Raw genomic sequence first — 22,970 nt, 5'->3', positions numbered from 1 at the left:
CAATGGTGCCTTCCCCCAACCCCAGCTGCTCTCCGGTGTGGTAAAGCACCGGCATAACGGCAGTGGCGTGGCTGGGGGCGCTAAGGGAAGCGGGTGGCTGCCCTCGGGGGATGTGCGCCGAGAGCCAGGTGAAGCGGCCCGGCACCACCGAGCCCGGGGCTCCCTGCAGGGTTGGCCGGGGTTGTGCTGGGCCCTGGCTGCCGCGCTGCTCTGCGTTTCTGAACGGCAAGGTGGCTCGGGGCGGTCCCTTCGATCTGGGGTGTACCCTGAGGTGTTCGAGCTGGCTGCCAGAAGCAATATAATGATTTTCTGCTTCTCTGCTCTGTGCTTTTCTTTTTCCTGTAACTTGAAGACACCTCTTCTTCAATTTTTTTTTTCTCTTGCTCCAAAAGGCTCTTGTTTGTTAAGGACAACATATGCCAAGTTGGGAGAGGAGACCAAAACGCAAAGTTGTGATTTTTAGTGAAGTCATAAGCAAGGTTCCTTGTATTCCTGCACTGGTTGTATTGCCCTTTGCACTGCCTTTGTCTGAGCTACTCAAATTGTGCGCCTTCCAGCCTTGGTGGCAAACAACCCAAGCATTGGACAGCCAATCGGTAAATCCTATGTATCATTCATTGCCTCTTGCTGTACATCCTCAGCCCCTAGCATTTGCTATATTACCACCAACAATGTTTATGTAACCTGTTGCAGGTAACACTATATCTTGTCTTATCTCTTGATCTGTTTTAGAACTTCTGTTGGGAGCACTCACAAGCCCTGTGTTGCTTGCAAACAATCCCTGTTGTGCTTGTAAAGTAAAGCTTTAGTTACTTGTTTGCTCTACAGATACTGCGTTTATTACAGTTCGGTTGCTGTGTCTTTTTTTCAGATCACTATGAAGGCCTTGTATTGTCAGCAGAATTCACCTGGAGAGGAAATGACATTTGTCTTCCAGGAAAGAGTGAGTTCTGATCATAATTGCACTACTAAATGATTCAGTGGAAGAAAAGAGTGTGGCTGAATGCCACGTGGGAATTGGAACACCTAACTCTTCTGTAGACTTAAAAAACCCTGGTATAATCCTTGCATACACAGGCAGGTAAATGGAAGTATGGGAGGTGTATTTTGCCATCATCATGCAGTACTTGGCAAGACCGGTGCTAGATTTCTCTGTGCAGTTTTAGTGTCCATGCTTTAAAAACAAGTTTTGCAGGCATAACAAATGAGCTCTGGCTTCATATGGATTCACATCTCCTGATTGGATTTTCTGGTCACTGAAAAAGTAGAAATATAGCTTGAGAAATTTATCATGTTTGGAGTGTTTCTACTGTTATTTTCTTTCCACTTGTGAGTTCTTTGCTCTTAGTGAGGATTGAGATCACAGTGCAGCCTTTTTCTCAGAGGCATTGATAAGTCTCCTTTGTCTAGCTACCTGTTTTCCAAATACTTAAAGGAACAACAAGAAGACAACAATTTTTCTGTCAAATTTAGCTGAAAGTATTGCGCTAGAGTCTTTGTCAGTTTGATGTAAACATTAATTTGCTACGTGTATGCACATGAGCTTGGGGCATAAGGCTAAAATAGTATGTCAGTGAGTGTATACTGATGCAGTGGGTGTCTGAACAGTAGAAAAATGCTTACATGGTTTTGAGGATGTGAACCTGTGTTCTTATATCTCTTATAGGTACAAAATAAATTACTGTAGATACCTATGTACAGCTGTGCACCTAATATAGATACCTAAATATACCTATGAGCCATAGATCAAAATGAAACAATATAGTACTGGTGAGAATCTTGCTTGAGCAGCTGCATAGTCCCAATAATGAAGCACATCTAACAAACTGCCTGAAGAGAAAGATGCAATGAGATGGGTGATGTTGATACTACCAAGGTGCATATTCATGGAGCAATCTTAGATCTACTTAAACTGTTTGTGAAATTGTGCTTTTGCTGTAAAGGTCTGTTCACCTTTCAGTGGCACATTTTTGTTCTCTTCCTTGTAATGGTTTTAGGAGTCATGTAGTTATAAGATGAGCTAGATCAGCTTACTTATCCAGGTGAAAACTAGTAATGTGAACAAGTTAGTTCACATCGTTGTGGTGGCTCCAAGATTGCTAGCTCCAGCACAAAAGCGGGGATAGGAATATGTAGATGCTGGCAACAGGTGAGCCAGATGACTCTGGTACAGTCTTAGGTAAGCTAAAGCAGATCTTGAAACTGCAGTCCTGCACGTAGACTTGGTCTGCCTAATTACCTATTTAAATCTCATCAGACAGGAAGTGATTCTGCAGGTGTTTGTGTAATGACCAGCACTATAGAATCATCATCTTAAATAGGAATAAATACTGAAAAAAGTCAGGAAAAAGAAAACTAGTTGGCTGAGGAGACCTTAGTACAACAGAAGGTAGATAACGAAAAGTCAGTAGCTTGGATGAAGAATTTCCATAGCAAACCTTCCTTATATGGTGCTTGGTCAGTTCCTAATAATGACATATTTAAATTATGAAGGCAGGAACCAGTTAACAGCACAAACAATTCATGGTCTCTTTTTGTTCTTAAGACTTGCATTCTTTTATAAAGAAAAGCAATTCTATTACATACATTGTAGCAGTACTTGGGTTCATTGAGCTATGCATACCAAAAGGATAGTTTCAAAAGACAATATAATCTTAAATTTCTATAAATTACGTAAGTCCCTTAGATTCTGACTCTTTTTTTTTTTTTTTTTTTTTTAAACCACAGATGTGGTATTCATATAGTGCAACAGTTTAATGGCTTTTCTGTTTTGTGGAACAAAGAGTAAGAACCCACTTTGGTTTGTTTGAGGAGCAGGAGGTCAGTTTGGCAAAATGCCTTGCAGTTTTAAAGGAACAGCATGTTTAACTCAGCTGGGGTGAGAAAAAGTTCAGCTCAATATTCCTTGGACAGAGGTTACTGCTCATGTTGCTAAGCCCAGGAGAAATGCAACAGCTGTTTCTTGGGAAGAGATTGAAAAAAAAAAAAAAACAACACCAAAGAAAGCTTAAACACTTAGGAATGTAACTTAACTTCAAAGGTAGAAACAAAGCACTCTCAAGGTAAGCGTTTCACTTTCAGTTCCAATGGACAACTACAATGCAGTCTATATATAACATGGAAATACATGATTTTGCCTCCAGTACCTGAGGTAGCTCTTCAATAACTGTGTAGAGTCGGCAGTCCAGAACTTATCTTGGCTATTTAAATACTTCACAGTAGCAGTACTCAACTACTTAAAATAATTTCATATATCAATCCCAGAAACAAGAGTTGAAATAATAAGGGGAGGCTTTATTAGCAGAACAGTTAGCCGTTATTTGTGTAACTTAACACAAATTCTTATCAGTGCTGTTTCTTTGACACTATCTGGACTACTCAGCAAGTTTGTCAATGCAGTATGTCAGACATTCATGTCAAAATTCTCTTAAAATTCTCCATCATTCTTGCAACATACTTTTAATATTAAAGAGTTGCTTTGTTCTGCTTGTTGGACAGACATTAGGGGGATAATTACATATGAAAATCATTTCAGATAAAGGTATGGTATTTAACTTGTGTTAAAAAAAACAACCAACCACCACAACTAAAAAAAAAAAAAAAGCCTACAAAAAACCCAACCCAACAGAAAAATAATGTAAATGTCTTGTTGAGGTTTAGTAAGGTCTAGTGTTCAGTTTGTAATAGTAATCTACCTGTACTCAAAATGGTGGTGTAAATCCATTGTGACATCTGCTCCCTTTTCACTGAAAAAGAATTTCTTGTTCTGACTACAAAACAATCTAAAACAAAGACTCTGTGGAAAAGTGCTTTCAAGAGCTTGAGAGGATCCTAGTAGCATACTCATGTTGCATTGTATAATATAACCTCTGTAAATTTGTCCTAGGAAAACCTTCCTCTCACAAGAGACAATGATGTGAAAGTACAAGTTAGAGCCTGTGCACTGAGCTGGATAGATACAAAGGTATTTGCTTATTTCTTTTTATAAAAGCTAAAGGTGTTTACAGTTTCCGTTGGAAGATCTAAGCCAAGGCCTTAGATGGTAATTGGCACAATTCCATTTATGCCATCTAAGGATACAGCTTTACTGCTGAGAAAAAGGGTGCAGGATTGATGTGGTATTCTTGCATATCTCTTTAAATAAAAAGCACCTGTAATTTGGTTCCTAATTTATGGAGAAAGATCAGTTGTCATTGTGAGTTCTCTTACAGTAAATCCTTTTTATCATCCTCTGCATACTGACTTTAAGTCACAGTTTGGCTTGCCTGTTCATAACTGTGCAATTATTTTTTTTTTATATGCTTCTACATTTAAATACAGGAAATCAGTGCAAAGGTTTTAATATTAAATGAGGAATGTGTGTACTTTTTCCCCCCAGATAACGTTTTGGTAATGGCCCAACTTTCTTACTGTGAATATCAAAGACTGTAAGATTATAATAAATATGCAAATTTTAAGCCTTAGTAACAATGCTGTAACCATTATTTTCATTTAGCTTCTGTCAGAAATTAAACTGGAGAAGGAGCTTCTACCTGTTGGTCGAGAAATTTCTGGAGTTGTATTGGAAGGTAAGTTAGTACGATTGTCTTGTTAGGGTATGGAGCGAGAATTACGGTCTAATAATCCAGAACAAATAAGTACTGTTTGTATGGTGTGCCTTCAATAGTAGGAACTATTTGCTTTCTTAATGAGGCTTCCCCTAAGTCAGGAATGGTACTGAAATGAAAGTAAAAAAAAGGAACTGAACTGTAATTCCTGCATATCTGTTCAGAGTTTAAAAAAAAAAAAAAAAATGCACAGCAGCTTTCTAAATCAAATATACTGAGATCTTAAGGTATTACCTGCACATGCTATATCTGTCTTTAACTTATTTGTACTTTATTTATTTTTACTGTCTTTACTTATTTGTAAAAATCATTTGTTGGAATAGTGAAGACAAAATAACGTTCAGGAATTTCGGTAGTGTTTCACTGACATGTCCACCTTTGATGTGTAGTTTAAAGCCTGGATCTTTCAAACACATATACGTGTGTGTACTTGCATGTAACTGTTTGTGGACGGGGTGCCAAAGTTTAGTGAATTAAACATTTGGGTTTGGTACATGCATATTTAATAGAAAAAAAAAATATTTCACTAGCAGGGTATGTTTTTAGTTTTGTGAACTAGTGATAAAAAGCGCTTTCAAATGCATATTCAGTTTCAGCTCTAAACATTTATCTTCATACCTTCTTTCCTCCTTTTCATGTATTCGTGAGTTGGAAGAAAGGTAACCTTTTTTCAGCCAGATGATGAAGTGGTGGGTAAGTTAATGCTTGTGTGCCTTATCAACTAATACAATTAGTAATCTTTTTATAATGAATGACTGAGGTCATAATTATCGCTAAATCTACAATTAGACATTATTCAGAGATTCAACTAGTATTGCATGAATAAACTCATATAAATGAGAATTCTATTCTAAAAGCGTTCTCTTAGGGAAGTTTTTTCATTTTAAGAATGGAAGTTCTGGTCCCCAGCTAACGTAATCTGTCATAGTCCTACTGCATTCAGCAAATCTTTAAGATTATAGACCTGGCTGTAATTAGCCATGTGGAGTGAGTGTTCTAAAGGCAACTATCTGAATACACACACAATTATTTGTATTTATAACACCATCTTGATGTAATTAATACATATCTTTTGATTTTTGTGGATGAAACAAAGTCTAGGCTTATATTTCCTGCCTTCTTGAGGATGATATAAAAATATACTTTTAACTGCTAGGGATTAATCTCTTCTTCAAGCATACTGAAGACTGTTCACGTTCTTCTAAGTCACGTCAATTCTTGTTTGAGTAAAGAAATCAAGAGTGGTCGTAACTTAAACATGAAAGTAGGTTCACCAGTTCTACTGGATTTTCTGAGTTGCCAAAAAGCAATAGAGGTACTCGGGTGTTTTGCTAAATAGAAGGCCACATTTAAAAAGAAATACTGATTCAAGCTGCTTATTTCCAGAATCTTCATTTTTACTGCACGTTAGAGTTCTTGAAAGTGGACTTGTCTCCCCTCTAACTTAACCACAGGGAGTCCATGCTTTGTGATCCTGCTATGACATTATTATCAGAGAAGCACATCAGAAGGCCAAGTGGTAGTCACTATACTTGTTTGTTTGCTTAAATCAGACTTCCAGGTCAAAAATCACATGGAAAATGTTTAGGGCTTTCCTTTTGAGGATAAAGCTTTGGCAGACCTTTCATTTCACTAGCTTAAATCTAATGGAATCAGATGTGTGATTATTATTATTTATTCACCACAGAAGGTGTAATAAATTTGGAATTAATATTTCATTTTAAGGGGTACAGAAGTGGCTTTGCTTTGTTTAATAAAGTAGAACAGTTATGGCCATTTTCTGATCTTGCAATTAACTTTAACTATGAATAGTATCATTATTGTGAACGGTATTGCTCATTTGGTTAAATATCTTACTGACATGCTGCATCTGTTGAATATTTTAAAATAGTATTTGTGTTTCAATCGCCTTCTGTTGTAGCTGAAGGAATACAGTTTCAGTAACTAATTAGGGGAAAAAAAGCCCTCTGAAAATATGGCAGTGGACCTGAGGGCTAAGTGACATTCTAAATGGCTGTGGGAGGGTTGGGTTTTTTTTGTGAATTAGGACTTCATTCCATTCTTGTTAATTTAAATATAGAATAAGTAGTTTGAATCAGTTGAGCTACTTCATAGTAAATCTGAAATTAAGGGAATGGAGTCTGTACTTGGGTCATGAAAGCAGCAGATTAATTTTGTCTGACACTTCTGTTGTCTGCATTTTTTATTCTTGAATACTGAATGTTCACGAATGCAGGTACAGTCAGTCATGTATGGAAATAGGAAGATAAAGAAAACAGCATTAAATATTTTTATCCCTAAAAGAAAGAAAACGCACTTCTTTAAATACTGAAATCTAATAGCATTCCCTTTCAAACAGCTGTTCAACCTTATGCATCCAATATAGATGCTATGAAGACAAAAGATAGGAGCAAAATAATTCTATTTTGCTCATCTCTCCTAACAAGCACAGTTACCAGTTATTGTTGCTGTGAGGTTGTACATAGTTAATGAATGAGCAGATTTAAAAGAACATGAGCTATTGTGAAATGGTTTGATTACCTGTGTGTTTAATAACATCAAACTCTCCCAAAATATACAATTGTCAGAAAAATATTTCTACTTGAATTTTACAAAAAAGCCTGTACTTCTGTCAAAGTATCCTTACTAAGTTTAAAAGTAATAATATGGTAATAGAGTCCTTCTTTATGAATCTAATCTTTTTAATGTAAGAATAGTACTGTGTTCACTGGAAGTACTTGATGTGTTAAATCATTCATATGTTCCTAAAATCATATCAAGAATTGTTTCTCACTTTTAAAATTTTTCTGATCGTTCTTTAATCCTCCAGAGGATATTTCTTTGTCTATATAATCTATTCTCTTACACATGATCATTTGTTTGGTGAAGAAAAAGACAGTAGTAGAACCTCAGACCAGCCAAAAATCTTTTGGTTTAAGATACGTTCTTGACTTTCTTTCAGTTACAGTCAGTTTTCTTTGTTGCTCTCATATTCTTTTAGCAATCAATTGTGCCATGTTCCTCATTAAAATAAGCACAGGGAAAAATATTCTGAGAGTTAAATTGGCCACAAATACTTGGAGATGGGAACCTAAATATAAATGTACCTGCTTAGGTTTACTGGTGGTTAGCCAGTTTGTGTGTCAGTTCTTCTGTATGCCCTGTCACTGAATACATAAATAATCAATGCATGAAAGCCCTATGCTATGTGGGTATTTCTGACAAGTAAGATGAAAAACCTAGTTTTCTGCTCATGTCAAATGCTTGATGTGTATAGCATACATAAAATTAAAGGTCTGTACTTCACATTGGAGCTTCTGTAAGCATTATGAGATATACTAAGGGGGCACAGTTCTTTAAGATGCCCTTATGTCTTTCCCTCAGTATAAGGATCATGGTTTTGTGAATGGTTTTAGAGACCCTGAAATCAATGTGAGTTGACGGCAATGTATAATGACTCCTTGGAGGCTCTCTGAGTGTTAGGAGATAATATGACTTGTTCCTGAACTTTTGCGTCTGTCAAGAAAATGAATGTCTTCATGTATTATTCATTCTGTGTTCTGCTTTTTCTATAGTAAGATGTTAGAAGGCAAACTGTTTTAGGTACCAAGGTTATTTTAGTTTACTGTAAGGATATCTTTCTTAACATTTGAAATATCATATTCTATTAATCATCAAAACGCGAATGATGCTTTAGGACAGAGGAGTTATTTCTTAGGGATGTTCTTTCATATGTGTTTATATTTTGTATGTTAAACTAAAGAATTAGAGGATGACTAAGTTATGAAAGTAAGATAGAGTTGATAGTGATGTTGTAAGAAAGTGTTCTATTCTGACATTCTTGCCCTTCTTGCATTATTTCCTAATTGCACAATAGCTGCTGTAGATAGCTTCTTTAAACTTTTCCTTAGCATTATTCCATAGATAAATCCTTGAGAGAACTGCAGATGTGTACAAGCACTGTAGGGTAACCATTTTTTAATGGGAATTGTGAAAGACAAAATAGTAGCCAAACTTGCTGAGGATTTTAAGCCAAAGATCTTGCTTTGTTCTAAATGTGGTATAAGATTTGGATGGAAGAGGGAAGGAAATACTGTTTTGCCAAGGAAAAAGGGTACATATGCTCAAAAGACTGGACGCCACAACCTACTGCTCATGGATCTCCTTCCTTGTCCAGTGGAGGAGAAAAGCACTGTTATGACCAGAATGGATTTCTTTTTTTCTTCGCCCTGTTCTGTGTTTGCGTTCTCTGTCTTCCATGGGTATTATTTTTCCTTCAGTTCCTCTTCTCTATTCCACCTTTCTAAAACTTACACTCACACATTCTTGCTTGGTTTTCCTCTGCTTCTCTTTGTCCCCTTTTTGCTGCCTTTGCTAACAAAACATTTAGAGGGATCAGGACGGAAGACCAGAGGTATCTGTAGCGTGGCTTGACCTGTGCCTGTCTGCAATACAAGAGCTTGATTTTTTTTTTTTTCTTTGTTAGCCATGGCCCAGAGTAGAAATAGGAGCACTCGTCAGAGTGAGAGCAGTGTGAAATGAGTTCAGACATGACCTGACAAAAATTAAGCATGCCAGTAGCAAAAAGCACTCAGTAGTGTCCCCATTCTTTCTCTCCCCATCCCCAAAATGCTGTTTGGAGCACCTTTGGAACCATCTTGTGCACTGCGCCCATAGACATTACAGGCTGTTACCTTGCCAAGTTTTCTTTACCTGTCATAAACCTGACAAGAGGGCAACTGAACCACAGACGAAGAGGGACTAGCAATTTCATGAGGAGCTTGTCTTGGTTATAACATCCGCTTGTTTGAAATTAAAGATCTATGTTCAATTTTTTTTTTCAGGAATCTTGCCCCTGGATTCTGAAGAGTCTGGTCTTTGTGAAGTTGTTCTAGTTCATGAGCATTATTTGGGTATGTAGTTTATATATTTTGCTAATATTTACATTTACTGTATCTTTAGACTTCAGTTTAGCTTTTCTAATAGGGAGCTAATTAACTTGGACCTCTGGGCAAACTTGTTCTGTGTAGCAATATTCAGACATTCTGTCTACTCCACCTGTTCCTAGAAATTTGAATACTATGTACTCTCAAGGGCTTTTTCTTTGCTGTTATCATTTAATGGGTTAATGTTTTGCCTAAACCACACAAGCTGACTCTTTTCTTTTTTACCCTTCTAATTTCCCTTTTTGTTGCTTCATCTTTTGTTGCTTTGTCTTTCTACTTTTTCCTCACCTCATCTGTCACAGAATTAAATGAGGAGAAATTTACTTTTTTCCTCACTTTAACTCAACTCGGGAATATCACTTGTGACTGGACTAACAGATGGGATAAAATTAGTAGACTAGAAGCTAGAGAGAGGAATTTTCAGGGCATGAGGATTGGGGAAAAACTAGCATTGAAACATTCGTTTCAATTACTGTTAGTTTCCAGTTCCCCCATTCTGGGCATGGAGTGCTTTAATGTGTAGAATACTAAATACTAATACTAAACTCTGTGCTTCTCCCAAGTTTGTTGTGTTACTTTAAGCAAGCTACTCTTCTGCTGAAATGAGTTTGTATTGTGTTTCTGTGATTGTCCATGAATTCAACCTGTGTGACTCCTTTAAATTCGTCTATACCAAAACCAAATCCCTACTTTATTTTGTAAAAGACTGTAAAATATCTTCTGTGGGTTTTTTTAAGATATATATGAAAGGTAAACAAGTATTATTGATGTTGACTTGTTCAAAGATGAAATCTTCCTGACTAGCTACGACATTTTTTTGCAAAATAAGTCATAGCCTCATGGAGATGAAAAAGTAAGGTTTATTCTTTCTAACATTTAAAAGTACAAATCAAGCAAAATGAAATCTAGAAGTCTGTGGTGCCTATCACTATTTACAGTAACAATAGGCAGAAAATATTTCTGACTTTATATTACCTTCAGTAGCTTGCTTTGTGCTAAGTAGTACGAACTGGCACATGAAGTGATGAGGCTGATGATGATCCCTGGAATTCTTTTCCAGCACACTGATAAACGACCCCACAATGTTTATGTTGTTTTATAGCTTCAGTGATTCAGGTTAAACTGTTGATTTCTATGTTATATAGGAAGAGACAAACCAAACTTTTCCAGTCTTTTTCCTTTCTAGTGTGCCTCAAGAGGATTGTGCTTACTTAGTTTAGTTCTATGCTAGACTTCGCTGGGCTATGATGATTTTCTAGCTCAGTAACAAGGTCTCTGCTAGATCATGTAAATTGCTTACATTAAAAATGGCGTTTGAACTTGTGATTTCTAGTTAACAGAGTACTGCATTAACGTTACCTCCCCAGGCTTTTAAGCGTGTGGATAGAATGGGAAAACTCTTAAGCGTCTTGTAGATAGAGACAACAGAAAACAAAGATGACCAATAATGTTATCTTGACCTTGATCTGTCTTAAAATGTGTTATAACCTCCACAAGCTGTTTATACCAATGGATTATGAAGTAGAAGATTCTAACCTATAGAGGAAGAGAATTAGGAACTCATGGGTTGGAACTCACATTAGGAACTCATGGGTTGGAACTCACATTGTATGTTCTCTGTGTTGGAGTTATCTTTGTGAAAAGAAGAGATTTCCTCAAATCATTTCTGTCAGGAGGTTATGGTAGGAAGTGTGTCTCTTTTTTTTTTTTCTTTTTTTCCTGTTTAAATATTGTATTTGTATTTGAACTTGCTCGCAAGACTGCTGAAGGAGCAAACTGATTATTCTTGGAATAACAATTGCCTTTTCCACTTTGATTCCGTGTAGCTAACCTAATACTGCCATGAGCCACAACATTGAAATATTGCCTTTGTGAAGGACATCATAATTATACCTGTAGTTGATTTGACTTGTATGATTTTCTTTCATGTTTTAGAAATTAATGAAGTCTAAAAAATAATCCTGAGTGAAATGTCAGGGACTTGCTGCTTTTTTCCCCCATCTGTTTTGTTTGTTTGCTTTTTTCCCCAAACTTAGTTCGTAAACCAGAAAAAGTTTGTTGGGTTGAAGCAGCCGGGACTGTTCGCGATGGTGTCCGAGCATACACAGCTTTACACTACCTTTCCCACGTCTCTCCTGGAAAAACTGTCCTTGTAATGGATGGAGCAAGTGTAGGTAACAACTGTGTAATACTTACAATTTCAGAACAGAAAGATTACCTCTGCCATACATATCTGTCTTATCACCAGAATGATTGGATTTCTTACAACATACTAAACTTATCAAGCCCTGTATTTTACTCCTGGCAGTGCCATTAACTTAATGGATTAATAGGAATTACATAGGCTCTCCTACATAAGATACTGAGCCAAGAGTACAGTCCTTTACATGTTGTGTGGGTAGTGAAGAGAGGTAGTTCTCTTCTGGTGTTGTACATTGACATAGTTTTACCCAAAGCCCTCAGGTATAACTGGAGGGAAGTGCCTTGATTTTTTTTTTTTTTTCTATTCCTTTCCCATCACTGGGAACTTCTTTTAAGCCACTTCTTTAACTACTTTTAACTTCTCTTAGATATAAATAATTTCATTTGCATTACTGCAATCTTTATTGCTAATGAAGGTGTGGAGCTTGCCTCAGCCAAGATTCGTTAATGTAAATGTGGCTGGGGCTTTTTCCTTGGTAGTGCTTCTTCCTTCAACAAGCAAGCAGGCCCAAAGCTACAAGTTGCAATTGCAGTTATGGTACTTGTGTTACTTAAAGTAGAATCTGAGCTATTTTGTTGAAAAGGAGGAGAACTAGTTAACTCCTGAAAGTTTGTTCAGAGCTTCCCAGTCAATGAAAAGACTTTTTTGGCCTCACTTGGAACAGAAGCAGATCTGTGAATATTCAGATTCTTGGTTCAGATGTGTTGTATTGAAGAAGTTAATTTCTGGATACTCTCCTGACTCCTCCTGAATGTCCTTTGCAATATAATCCTTTTTTAAACTGCATCAAATTGTTGCTGTAAATAAATTCACCTGCTTTTTTGCTTCTGCAGCCATTCGGTACAATAGCTATACAGTTAGCACAACACAGAGGAGCTAAAGTAATCTCTACTGCATACAGTCTTGAAGATAAGCAGTACCTGGAGAGGCTTAGACTTCCTGTGGGTAAGTTATATTCTTCAGTGGTAAAGTTTACACTAAAGAACATCTCAAACTATTTTTTTCTTTTCCTTTTTAGTCTGGAAACTTATTTCAGTATCTGAAAACTGAAACACAAATTTATAAATAGTCTAATTAAATAGTTTTAAAACTTATTCTGTACTCCATAGGTATTTAATTTCTGGTCTAGGTGTATTTAATGATCTTTTTATTCTTCATTTAAGTTGCAATGACTGTTTCTCAGTACTTTACATCTCACACAATAGTGCTTGAGCGCTGGCTTTTGGCCTAACTACTCAAGAAGTCTTTTCATTTTATAAAATTGTTGCTTGTGAACAAGAAGAAAGCATTATTATATCACCGGTATCACAGTGTGTAATCTAGGTACCTGAGCCAGAGTTCAGATGTAATCATATACTAGAGAGACAGAATTAATCAGATTCAAATTACTTCTAGTAGTATTTTATCAAGCTGTGTGGCAGCTCAAGTACTGTCATAACTGTAGCTGGACACTCAAAGGCTCTGCATTTTCCTATTTTCCAAATAGGCTTTACATTAGACATAATACTTGGATTCATCTATGACTTCTTTCATTTCTTTGATACTTAAGTTTTAGGGGGGTTTTCCCTCAAAATAACAGTGCTATTTGGACCCTGGGAAAAGGCTCTTAAGTAAAAGCTACTAGCATCTTTCCTGATGAGACTTTTTCTTATTTCGATGCTGCAGAGTGGAGGAAAGTAGAATATTTCTTTATTCAGACAGTTTTAAAATGGTATTGCAAAGTCCAATTTGATTGCAGTCCATGAACTTTGCCATACAGTGTACAGTAACCTTTTGCTTAACAAAAGGTTAAAACTAGCATCTGATACTTCCTCCTCAAAATGCCAAGACTGCCCCAATATAATCACCAAGTTTATTTTTCAGTCTATGATTTCTGTTGTCATTCAAAGAAGTATAAGTAAGAGTAGCTGTCTCGTGTAAGAATATCTCTCTGGGGAAAGCACTGTGTAATCAGTTATCATGTCTACGTATATTACAGTCACATCAATCAAAATATACATGGATTAAGATGAGATCCGATTAAAATGATAATGTCAAGGTTAACTGTCCCTGACTCTGACTCCTTTCTCCTTTGTTGTTTTGCATGGTAATATTGTTAGCAATCTTGGCTTTCCAAATGGAGAATTTGAGCAGTTTTCAAATCTCCTGTCTTGATCTTAGTGATTCGCTAAAATCAGGCATTGCTGAATTGCAGGTGCACATAGTATTGTCCTTGTGTTCTCCCTGCTGGCTCAAGAATAGTAAGCGAGCAGAGGGATGAAATAAGCCAGAGAGCTGCTCTTTAGACACAGAGAGAACAGAGTTTTTGTCAATTTTAATTCCTTTCTGGCTCCCGAGAACAGAACTGGCAGTGGAAGCACAGAGACAACACAGTGTGCGTGTGCGTTCTGGGGCTGCACGTCCACACACATCTGCAGGGTTGGGGAGTGATTCACTTCCAGCCTACCAAGTGAGCATTTAGCTCTTCCAGTAGTGGCTTTGGAGTGCTGAGAATGCAGCAGGAAGTGGAGTGCCGTGCAGAGGTTATTACACAAGAGCAGGGAGAGTGTCTTTTTTTTTTTTTTTTTTTTTTTTTTGCTTTCTGACCTTAATGATCTTCAACAGGGAACTGCAAAGTTTTGTGGTGGAAATGTAATCATTCCTTCTCGGAGCTGGCAGACTTACTTCTCTAGATTTTTATTTTACCTCTATTTTTTTGCAACTTCACAAAAAAGCAATTTTTTCCTTTTCTTATTTCAGAAGTCTTTTTTACTGTAATAATAGACATCACAGGCAGAACATAAAGCATTTTTGTGAATGCTGTTGAATGCAGAGGTTTGTTATACCAACTGTAAGAGGGTGAAAGAGTAAATACAAAAGACCTAAAACTTTGCTTTGTAATATCTTATGGGTATATTTTGCTAATGATGTGAAAACTTTACTAGCTAAGAAAGGACTTTGCAATTAATTTTATTATCGTAGTCCTGTTAGCACATATGAGTATGACTTTGGGTTGCTTGGCATAGTTACTTTTTGCTGGCATTTTTAAGTTATATGAATGTTAATATAAAATAAATGCTCTGAGAAACACAAGCGTAGCTAGCTAAGCTGGCTTCTAGTGTCTGTGGGTGGAGGCTTTGTCAGTTTTGTGCTTGTTTAGTGGGTTTTTGGTCTAGTTTTCAGCAAGAGTCTATCAGTTGTCAATGAGGAGCAGTTTGTGCTATCAGTGTATAGCATAACTAGTTGCTTTAAAAAATGGCTGAAATAACCATCTCTTACAGTGAAAAGGCCATTGCTTATATTGCACGTGTATGTGCTTGTTTTACAACAATAGGAGTTTGTTTAGCAGTTTTGCAAATGTTTGTGGAACATAAGCATTAGGGGGGGGAAATTTTAATTGCAACTTTACTTCAAATAAACAAATATAACCCGGGTACAGAATTATAAAGAGAAACAGTTTGAGTGTGAAAGCAAAAAGCCACTGTTTTTGTGTTTTGGGGCTTTTCTGTTTGTTTGGTTTATTTTCTTGGTGGTTTATGTTTTTTTTTAAATAAATACGATTCCAGTGCTTGGAGAAGAAGTTCCTGTTAATGTTTAAGGATTCATATTTAGTTCAACAAGACAGGGTCTTTGCATGTCTTCAGTAATCTCTGGACTAAAGATAATATTAGTATGAAGGAGGGGACTATAACAAATTTTCAAATTTTAATGCCTATGTTTCAAACTAGAGACAGAATACTACATAAATAATGTGATGAGTTTCTGTTAGAGAACAGAAGAAAAAATATATATACATATATGTATATCTTCTGTTCCCTAGGTTACTCCCTTTTTTTTTTGTTTGTTTGGTCTGTTGTTAGATTTTTATTTATTCCTTTTTAAACCAATACTGAGCTGTCAGTGGATGTGTTTCTGGTAAAAACTCATCAGTGATTTCATGGGTCTCTTTAGCATGTTCAGTATACCAAGTAGCAGATCTTTTGTGTGACAGTTTTTAAACTCTGTAGCTGAACTGCTGGGTGAGAATAAACTCTGGTAGCAAGCTGTAGAAATCTTGATATTTCTACTTCTCACTGCCAGTGAAAGAAGAGAGAAACTGAAGCCTTTTAACCACGCAGAATAATGTTACTTAAGAAGTTGTGCAAGTCAAAGAAGAAGAAACAAAACTCATTTACAAATGTCTTTGTAAAGACAAATTCGCTCACAAATGTGAGAAATTTTGCATAAAAGACAAATAATTATAGAAAACGATATTATCATTTGTTGTTCAGCCTTTTCCACAGTGGAGAGATTGTTAAAGCATTTTGCTATGAAGGAAGTTGAACTGGATTTTGATGAGTACCGTTTGAACTGTTGTATTGAGTTAAGTAACAAAACTGGAAATTTTTGCTAAACAGAAATCAGTAAATAGTCAAACTGACTAAACTATTGCCTTTCTTTTTGATAGTCAGGCTTTGAGTCTCCAAAATCAAATCAGCATTATTCACAAAAAGGGAAACTACTTGCAGACACTTTATACCCTGGCAAATTGCCATGTTCAGAAAAAAACCTTTTAACTTCTTGACTGAAGAAACCAGTAAGAAAAGGATATTATGGAGTTTTATTTGCATATAGGGAATGTGACTATCATTATTAAATTCATGGGACTTCTTTATTAAATTATGACCGTGTGTGTTTTCTTTAGCCAGTTAATTTGACTTCAGTGAAGAAACTGAATGATTGACCTAAGAGTTTGAATGGATCTTATGATTTGATGGGAAGGGAAAAAAAAAACAAAACCACAAAACCCAAAGCATTAACTGAGTATTTGTTAATATTCTTCTTAATGACCAGTTTCTTGCCATTTTTCTTCTCTCTTTCCTTCCCACCCCCATGATTAAATTCAAGAAGGTATACGGCAGCCTTTAGTGGGTAAGTACACATTGCGAATTTGAGTTTAATCCATTATGATTTGAAAATGTGCCTCCAAATTTATATGACATGACTTCAGTTATCATTTTGCTGATAAGTCTTTGGCCTGTTTAGTTTCCAAATGTTTGTTCTACATCATAATTATGAAACAAAACTAAAAACCTTACCTGCTACTTCTCTGCCCTAGTTATTCATGATTCTGTGGTTTATAACCATCTATAAATATGGTATCACAGATATATGAGAAGAAAATGTATTAGTGACTTTCAGCTCACAAATATTTCAAGAGGAAATGTAAATACTTCCATCTAAATATTTATTTAATGGCGCAGAGAGCCATTTAGTGGTTAAAAACATCATGCAGAAGGTAATATATTAATGTTTATCCATTCTGTGAGATAAGTAACAATGTTACTAAGCATTATTTTAAAGAAAAGATGTATATAATAAGATTCTAAGACTTGCTGGAATCATAAGAAAAGTCAAGTCAGTGCCTTGAGAATGAATTTAGTGCATGTTTACACATTTACTTCTGACTTGCACTGAGAGACAGGGCTCCATGCCGGGGAGAAGACTTTTTTGTTTCCCACTGTGATGTGGAAGCAAGAGAAGGGCTCTGCAAGGGACTGGCAGGAACTGGTGTTTTTATGTACAGTAAGGGAAGAAAGCAGTGCTTGGAAAACTCTCTCAAAGTGTTACTGCTGTAGTTACTTGATAGATAACTTGAAAGTTGGGAGACGTGAAATAAGGTGCCTCCTTATCCTTCCGCCACTCACTTTTGCTTCAATAACATGGTTAGTTACCCCAGAACTTGCGATTTTTGAAGACACTTTGGAAAAGAAGAAAAGCAAAGAATGAACTTACAGAAGGATTTGTAATTCTTATATGAGCATACTTTATCCTTTTTAGCCTAAACAGACTTCTGAGTTTTAATGCTCCATTAAGTTAATACAAAGTTTTGGTGTTGATCTTGCACTGTGTTGGAAAATTAAAATACTATTGGATAGGTTTTTTTGACTTGGCTGCAAACTTGTAATACTCAGAAACTAGAAACATTCTGTTCTGCTCTGAATCTAAACTCTACATTTTTACTGTAATTGACCAAATGTACTGCTCTTTCTAGCTCGAGTCATAGATGTGTCCAATGGAAAGATAGATGTGGCAGAAAGCTGCTTGGAAGAAACGGGTGGCCTGGGAGTGGATATCGTTATAGATGCTGGAGGTATGTAACTGATGAAAATCTGGTCTTCGGAGCACCAGTAGGGGGGTTGTGTTTTGGTTGTTTGGGTTTTTTTTAAATTATTTCCAAGCAATATAGGTGGAGGTTGCATCGCCTCGAGTGATTAAATTTAGTTGTTTGTTCCCGTGCAACTAAACAACATTTTATGTATGTATCTTTACTCGGTAGATCTGCCTTAAGGAAGATCTCTTTAAGATCTCCTCATATCACCCTCTACTGGAAGCATCTAATACTGCTAGTCATCTGCTAAATTTGTTTGAAATTTTCCTCTATTTAAAACTGAAAAGAAAAAAATATGTTTAAAGACTAGGGCTGTGGTATGATTTACCTTATTTAAACACAAAAATTATGCCATAGTTGCCAGTACTGTCAACCTGTATTCTAAAATAATCTTAATAGTTGAAAAGTCTGAAGTTACTATTTTTAGCTGAAATAATTGAAGAACTTCTTAAAGTTCTTCATATATATTCAATATATATTCAATTTCCTAGATCTTCTACTTTATCAGATATTCTCATGCGACCTACAGCTTAATTTAATTGTAGCGCTGCTCCAGCCAGCCATCTTTCATTGTGTGTATTGATATGCGTATATTGCAACTCGTTTGTATCTGAAGACATAGGACTGTAAAGAATCCCAAGATAGGTGGCTTTCAGTACAGGAAGAGATGGACATTTCTTTTTGAGCAGAATTCTGAGCTTGAACGGATTTGTTCTTTCCCTACCCTGTCCCTAGTGAAATTATACAGTGCTGAAGATGAATCAGCTTCAAAATCACAGTTGCTGCCTCACAAGCATGATATCATTACTCTTCTTGGTGTTGGGGGACACTGGATAACAAGAGAAAAAAATCTTCAGGTAAAGATACTGTGTCAATAAGTTAGTTTGTACCACAGTATAGATATGGGTGTGTCATGTGTGAGCGTCTGTCATGGCTGAATGGTTCCCCACTGTAAAATAACATCAGTTTTCAGTTAAGAAAACTTCCATATCCAGAATGTGGGAAACATACAGCTAATAAAAAAATATTTTTATTTTATTTTCCTTTGGGCAATTCTGGGGCTGTCTTCTCTAAGATGGTATTAAGTTATTTTAATAGCTTGGCTATAATGACAAATTTTAAAGGACCGATTTTGTTTGGCTCAGGGTATTAAACTGTTTGAGAAGACAGAAAAGTGTCATTTAAAGCTGTAAACATTGCAAGTTTGCTAAGTTTTAAGAATGGGCAAGGGGTGGGGTTTGGTTTGTTTTTTTAACCATCAATATAAAATGACCATTTAACCTTTATTTATTTTTTTCCAGGAAAATATAACTAAATATAATTTTTCTTCATTTTGTTTAAGCTGGATCCTCCAGATAGCCATTCCTTATTTCTTAAAGGAGCCACAGTCTCTTTTCTGAATGATGAGATATGGAACTTGTCCAACGTACAGCAAGGGAAGTACCTCTATATCCTTTTGATGGCCATTTCGAATACCGACTGCTAATATGAGTGGACAGAAATATACCCGAGAAAACAACTAATAGATTCTGTTCTACTCAGTCATGCAATGACAGGCTTAAAGGTCAGCACAGCTAAGCATACAGTGTAACTAAAATATAACATATACTCATGTTTTGAGCTAATACCTGCATTCCTTCTAAATAAATGTCTCTACATGCTTCATTAAAAGCAGTGCTGAAATAGAAAACACACATACTGGAGAAAATGCAATATTTTGGTTCAAGATTGAACCAATTGATTGAAGATCTGATTCTTTAAGTTTTTATATTATGCATATGATATTTTGGAAAAAAATTTTTTTGTTCTTTTGGGCAGTAGATGCATAATCTGTAAATCTTAAGCAGTCCGTTTAAATGTAAAATCTAAAATATTTTGGCTTCATAATCTTTTTCTCATTTGCAATGTTATGTACATCAAAATTTATTGAGTGAAGGTGTGGTTGTGGGAAGAGGAATGCCGCCTCCATTTGCATTGCCTACATTTGGTCTTAAGCAGCTGGACCTTGAGCTTTCTACTGGCGCGACAGCTTTCAGTGGATCACTTCAAGCAGTGGAAGGTTTGTCTGTTTATGGCTTTAAGGACCCTCCCTGTTCTCTACTGCACTGCAGATTATGAGATCTGCTGAATCACTTTTGCAGTTTAGCAGAACAGCAGAGGCAGGTGAGGATTAAGTCATTATATTTGTGAAACTACTAACTGTACTGCAAGGAAGTCCTCCCCTCCTCCACTAAACTGCAAAGCAGATTAGGCAAGGTCAGGCACACTAAGGAAATATTTATGGGATGCAGGTTATTGTGAATCGTTTTATGGTTTGGTATTTTTGTTGAATGCTTACTGAGTAAATATCCACGTATAAAAAGTAAGCTGACTAAACAGTAAGATTTCTTCTGTCATCTCCTGGGGTATCTTTAATAACAACAGCACGTTTTGTCACAACAGGCTTTAAAGTTGAAAGGAAAAATCTGTGCTTTTTTTCTAATCTGTGTATCTTGTGAAATTCTTGAGCATATGGCATTAATATCATCTGAAGAAATTGCAAGGTGATTGCTTTTCAAAATGGCTTGAGCTTCAAATATTAACTAGATCGCTCTTAAAATGAAGGAAATTTTTTTTGAGTTTCATATAAAGACTAAGTACAGCCTCATCTGTTGCATTGTCATGAATATTAGCCATTAACGCAAAGATCCCTTAGAGATGCACAGCGGTGCTCCAAGAATTTACATAGTCTATGTTCCCAGCTGTATTTTGATTTTTACCTCAGATGTCTGTATGAAAGGTAGGGATAGTTAACTGGTACCAAAGTCTGTCATGTTCATTCTGCACAAAAAAAATGCAGCATTCTGATTGATTAATCTCATAATAGTGCAGACTGCATTTATCAGTCTTTTTGCTTTATTTTTCAAAATTCTATTTTCCATGTTTTATTTCTGCATACTGTTTCAGGAAAGGAGGTTTCTGATATATAAACAAGTGCATAAATCTGATCTAAAGATTGGAACAAAGGTTAATTTTCATTTAACCTTGATCTTGCTGGTTTTGTATCAATACAGGGTGCTTGCCAACAAATATGATTACAGAAAGGTTTATCTGTAGGTATGTTGTTACCTTGACAGTCCTCTTAGATACCCATCTTAGAAGATATAATGGAGAAATTATCAAGTAACATTTTCAGGTGAGAGATGTGATTATTTTTTTTTAATTTTTTTTTTTTCAATTCAGTATTACAAGTAGAAAACTTGCCAGCACCGTACTGCAAATTTATATTGCGATGCTTGGGAAAAGATGCCTGATGTAGTTTACATGGAGCAGTTTATGGGCTATTTCTGCTTGTAGTATAGCAGGTTAAGCACAAGAAAATTTGGTAAATCCCACAATTTTCCTGTGGCATATACTATGTCAAAATTTAACAGAGGCAGCACATGTTTTTTTTCTTGGCGGAGGAAGAGCATGTATCTGGCTGCTCAGCAGTGTGTCTGATTGATTGAGAAATAGTGTTGGCTGTAAAAGACAATACGTCTGTCTAATACTCCTCTGAGTGACAGGTGACAGCTTCACTAGATATGAAGACTCCCATAATAAGGTGGGAATGGAAAATCCTTTCTCTTAATGCCTCACCACCGCTGCCTTTTTTTTTTTCTTTTCTTCTTCCCTGTGAGAAGGATATAGTTTAATTAACTTCTGTTTCCTGTTTGCTTTAGGGCTCTTCCCTTCTGTGAATCCAAGCAAAGCTATAAAACTTTTATTTTGTTTAAGGAGCAAAGTTTACATAGTGAAAGTAAAGTCTATAGCAGTAGTTCTGCAATATTTCTGTTGATCTGAGCATGCTCACTAGACATTTCTGATATATTGTTCCATTTTAGGCCTCAGCTGGATGAACCGATCCCATTGTATGAAGCCAAAGTTTCTATGGAAATAGTTCAGAAGAATCAAGCAAGAAAAAGACAAGTCATCCAGTTCTGACACGCAATTTCCTGATTTCTAAGGCTGTGGAAGATAAAGAAATGTAATGTATTTGAGAAGTGAATTAGTGTACACTTTCAAATAATTCTGTAACCAGAATTTAAACATCTTTTGTACCTCAACACAAATGGTCTGTGAAGGTCCTGTGACTTCATGGCTTTTCTGGATTCAGTTGAGCAGAATGTTCCCATCAGCAACTTCTAAAGAGGCAGTCTTGACACACAAATCTTGTCTGCCCTGTCCCAATTATAAATGTCAGTAGCATCTACAGGCAAACTCAGTTGCTGTTGTTTTTCAATCATAAGAAATTAAAGGGGAAAAAAAAAATCTGGTGTTTTTATTATTCCTTCCTTCTCCAGCACCTACCAATAGGGACCTTTATATTTACCTTTTGCTTTCAACTGCATTGAGACTGAGCACTCTCAGCAGTACACTTAGTCTTTAATCCACATTAATTAATTGAAATCAGAATTGGCAAGGATGGTAGAGGGGAAGGATATGATACTGGCAGTAAGACTTCCCCCCACAAGTGATTTTCTTAAGTTTGGCAACCAGGCAGTAAACCTAGTAAATCTAAATCATGTCATTCAGATGTTTGAGGCACTTGATGTATCTTGTTACTGTAACGTTATCTTTGATATCTTTCCGGGAAGACGCTCCTGTGCTGTGCACTTTCACTTCCCCTCTTTTAACCTCAGTCCTATGCCTAGCAGAGCTCAAATCTGTTTATCCAACATCCTCCATTACCGTTCAGTCGGGAAGGAACTACTGGTTTTCTTTCTTCAAGGCATGTGTCTTCCTACTTGCTCGTATTTGAGAGCAAAAATACTTTTTCCGTTCAGCTGTGCTGTTCATTTTCACTCTGTGGATGGCTGAAACAGTGGACACTAGCACTTCAAACCAGTGTAAGAAGTTGGAACATTTGAGTGAAAATAGATTATCTAGAACCGTGATTAATCTATCTGCCGTCATTCGATGGACTTGCAGGAGGTTCTTGATAAATGATGCAAGGGAAGCGTATAAAAGCATGAGTAAATCTTATTTTACTACAAGCATGATGTAATGCAGCCTTGAACTCAAGTGATGCTTTCATGCACAAGTATACACACACAAGGCTAAAG

General features: G+C 36.3%; 1 protein-coding gene across 1 annotated transcript; it reads left to right on the top strand.

Moving 5' to 3' along the window:
- Positions 1 to 877: 877 nt before the first annotated feature.
- CRYZL1 (crystallin zeta like 1) lies at positions 878 to 22,166 on the top strand. The gene is made up of 12 exons (XM_074145095.1): positions 878 to 943; positions 3,887 to 3,964; positions 4,496 to 4,568; positions 5,256 to 5,300; positions 9,452 to 9,520; positions 11,590 to 11,723; positions 12,590 to 12,701; positions 17,770 to 17,868; positions 18,622 to 18,743; positions 19,229 to 19,334; positions 21,016 to 21,061; positions 21,750 to 22,166. Exons 1-12 carry the CDS (start codon positions 878 to 880, stop codon positions 21,847 to 21,849), a joined length of 1,050 nt encoding a protein of 349 aa, XP_074001196.1. The 3' UTR covers positions 21,850 to 22,166.
- Positions 22,167 to 22,970: the final 804 nt, after the last annotated feature.

The sequence above is a fragment of the Numenius arquata genome, chromosome 1 (genome assembly GCF_964106895.1).
Source record: "Numenius arquata chromosome 1, bNumArq3.hap1.1, whole genome shotgun sequence".
Taxonomy (NCBI): Eukaryota; Metazoa; Chordata; class Aves; order Charadriiformes; family Scolopacidae; genus Numenius; species Numenius arquata.
This window is presented reverse-complemented; position numbering and strand designations above follow the sequence as displayed.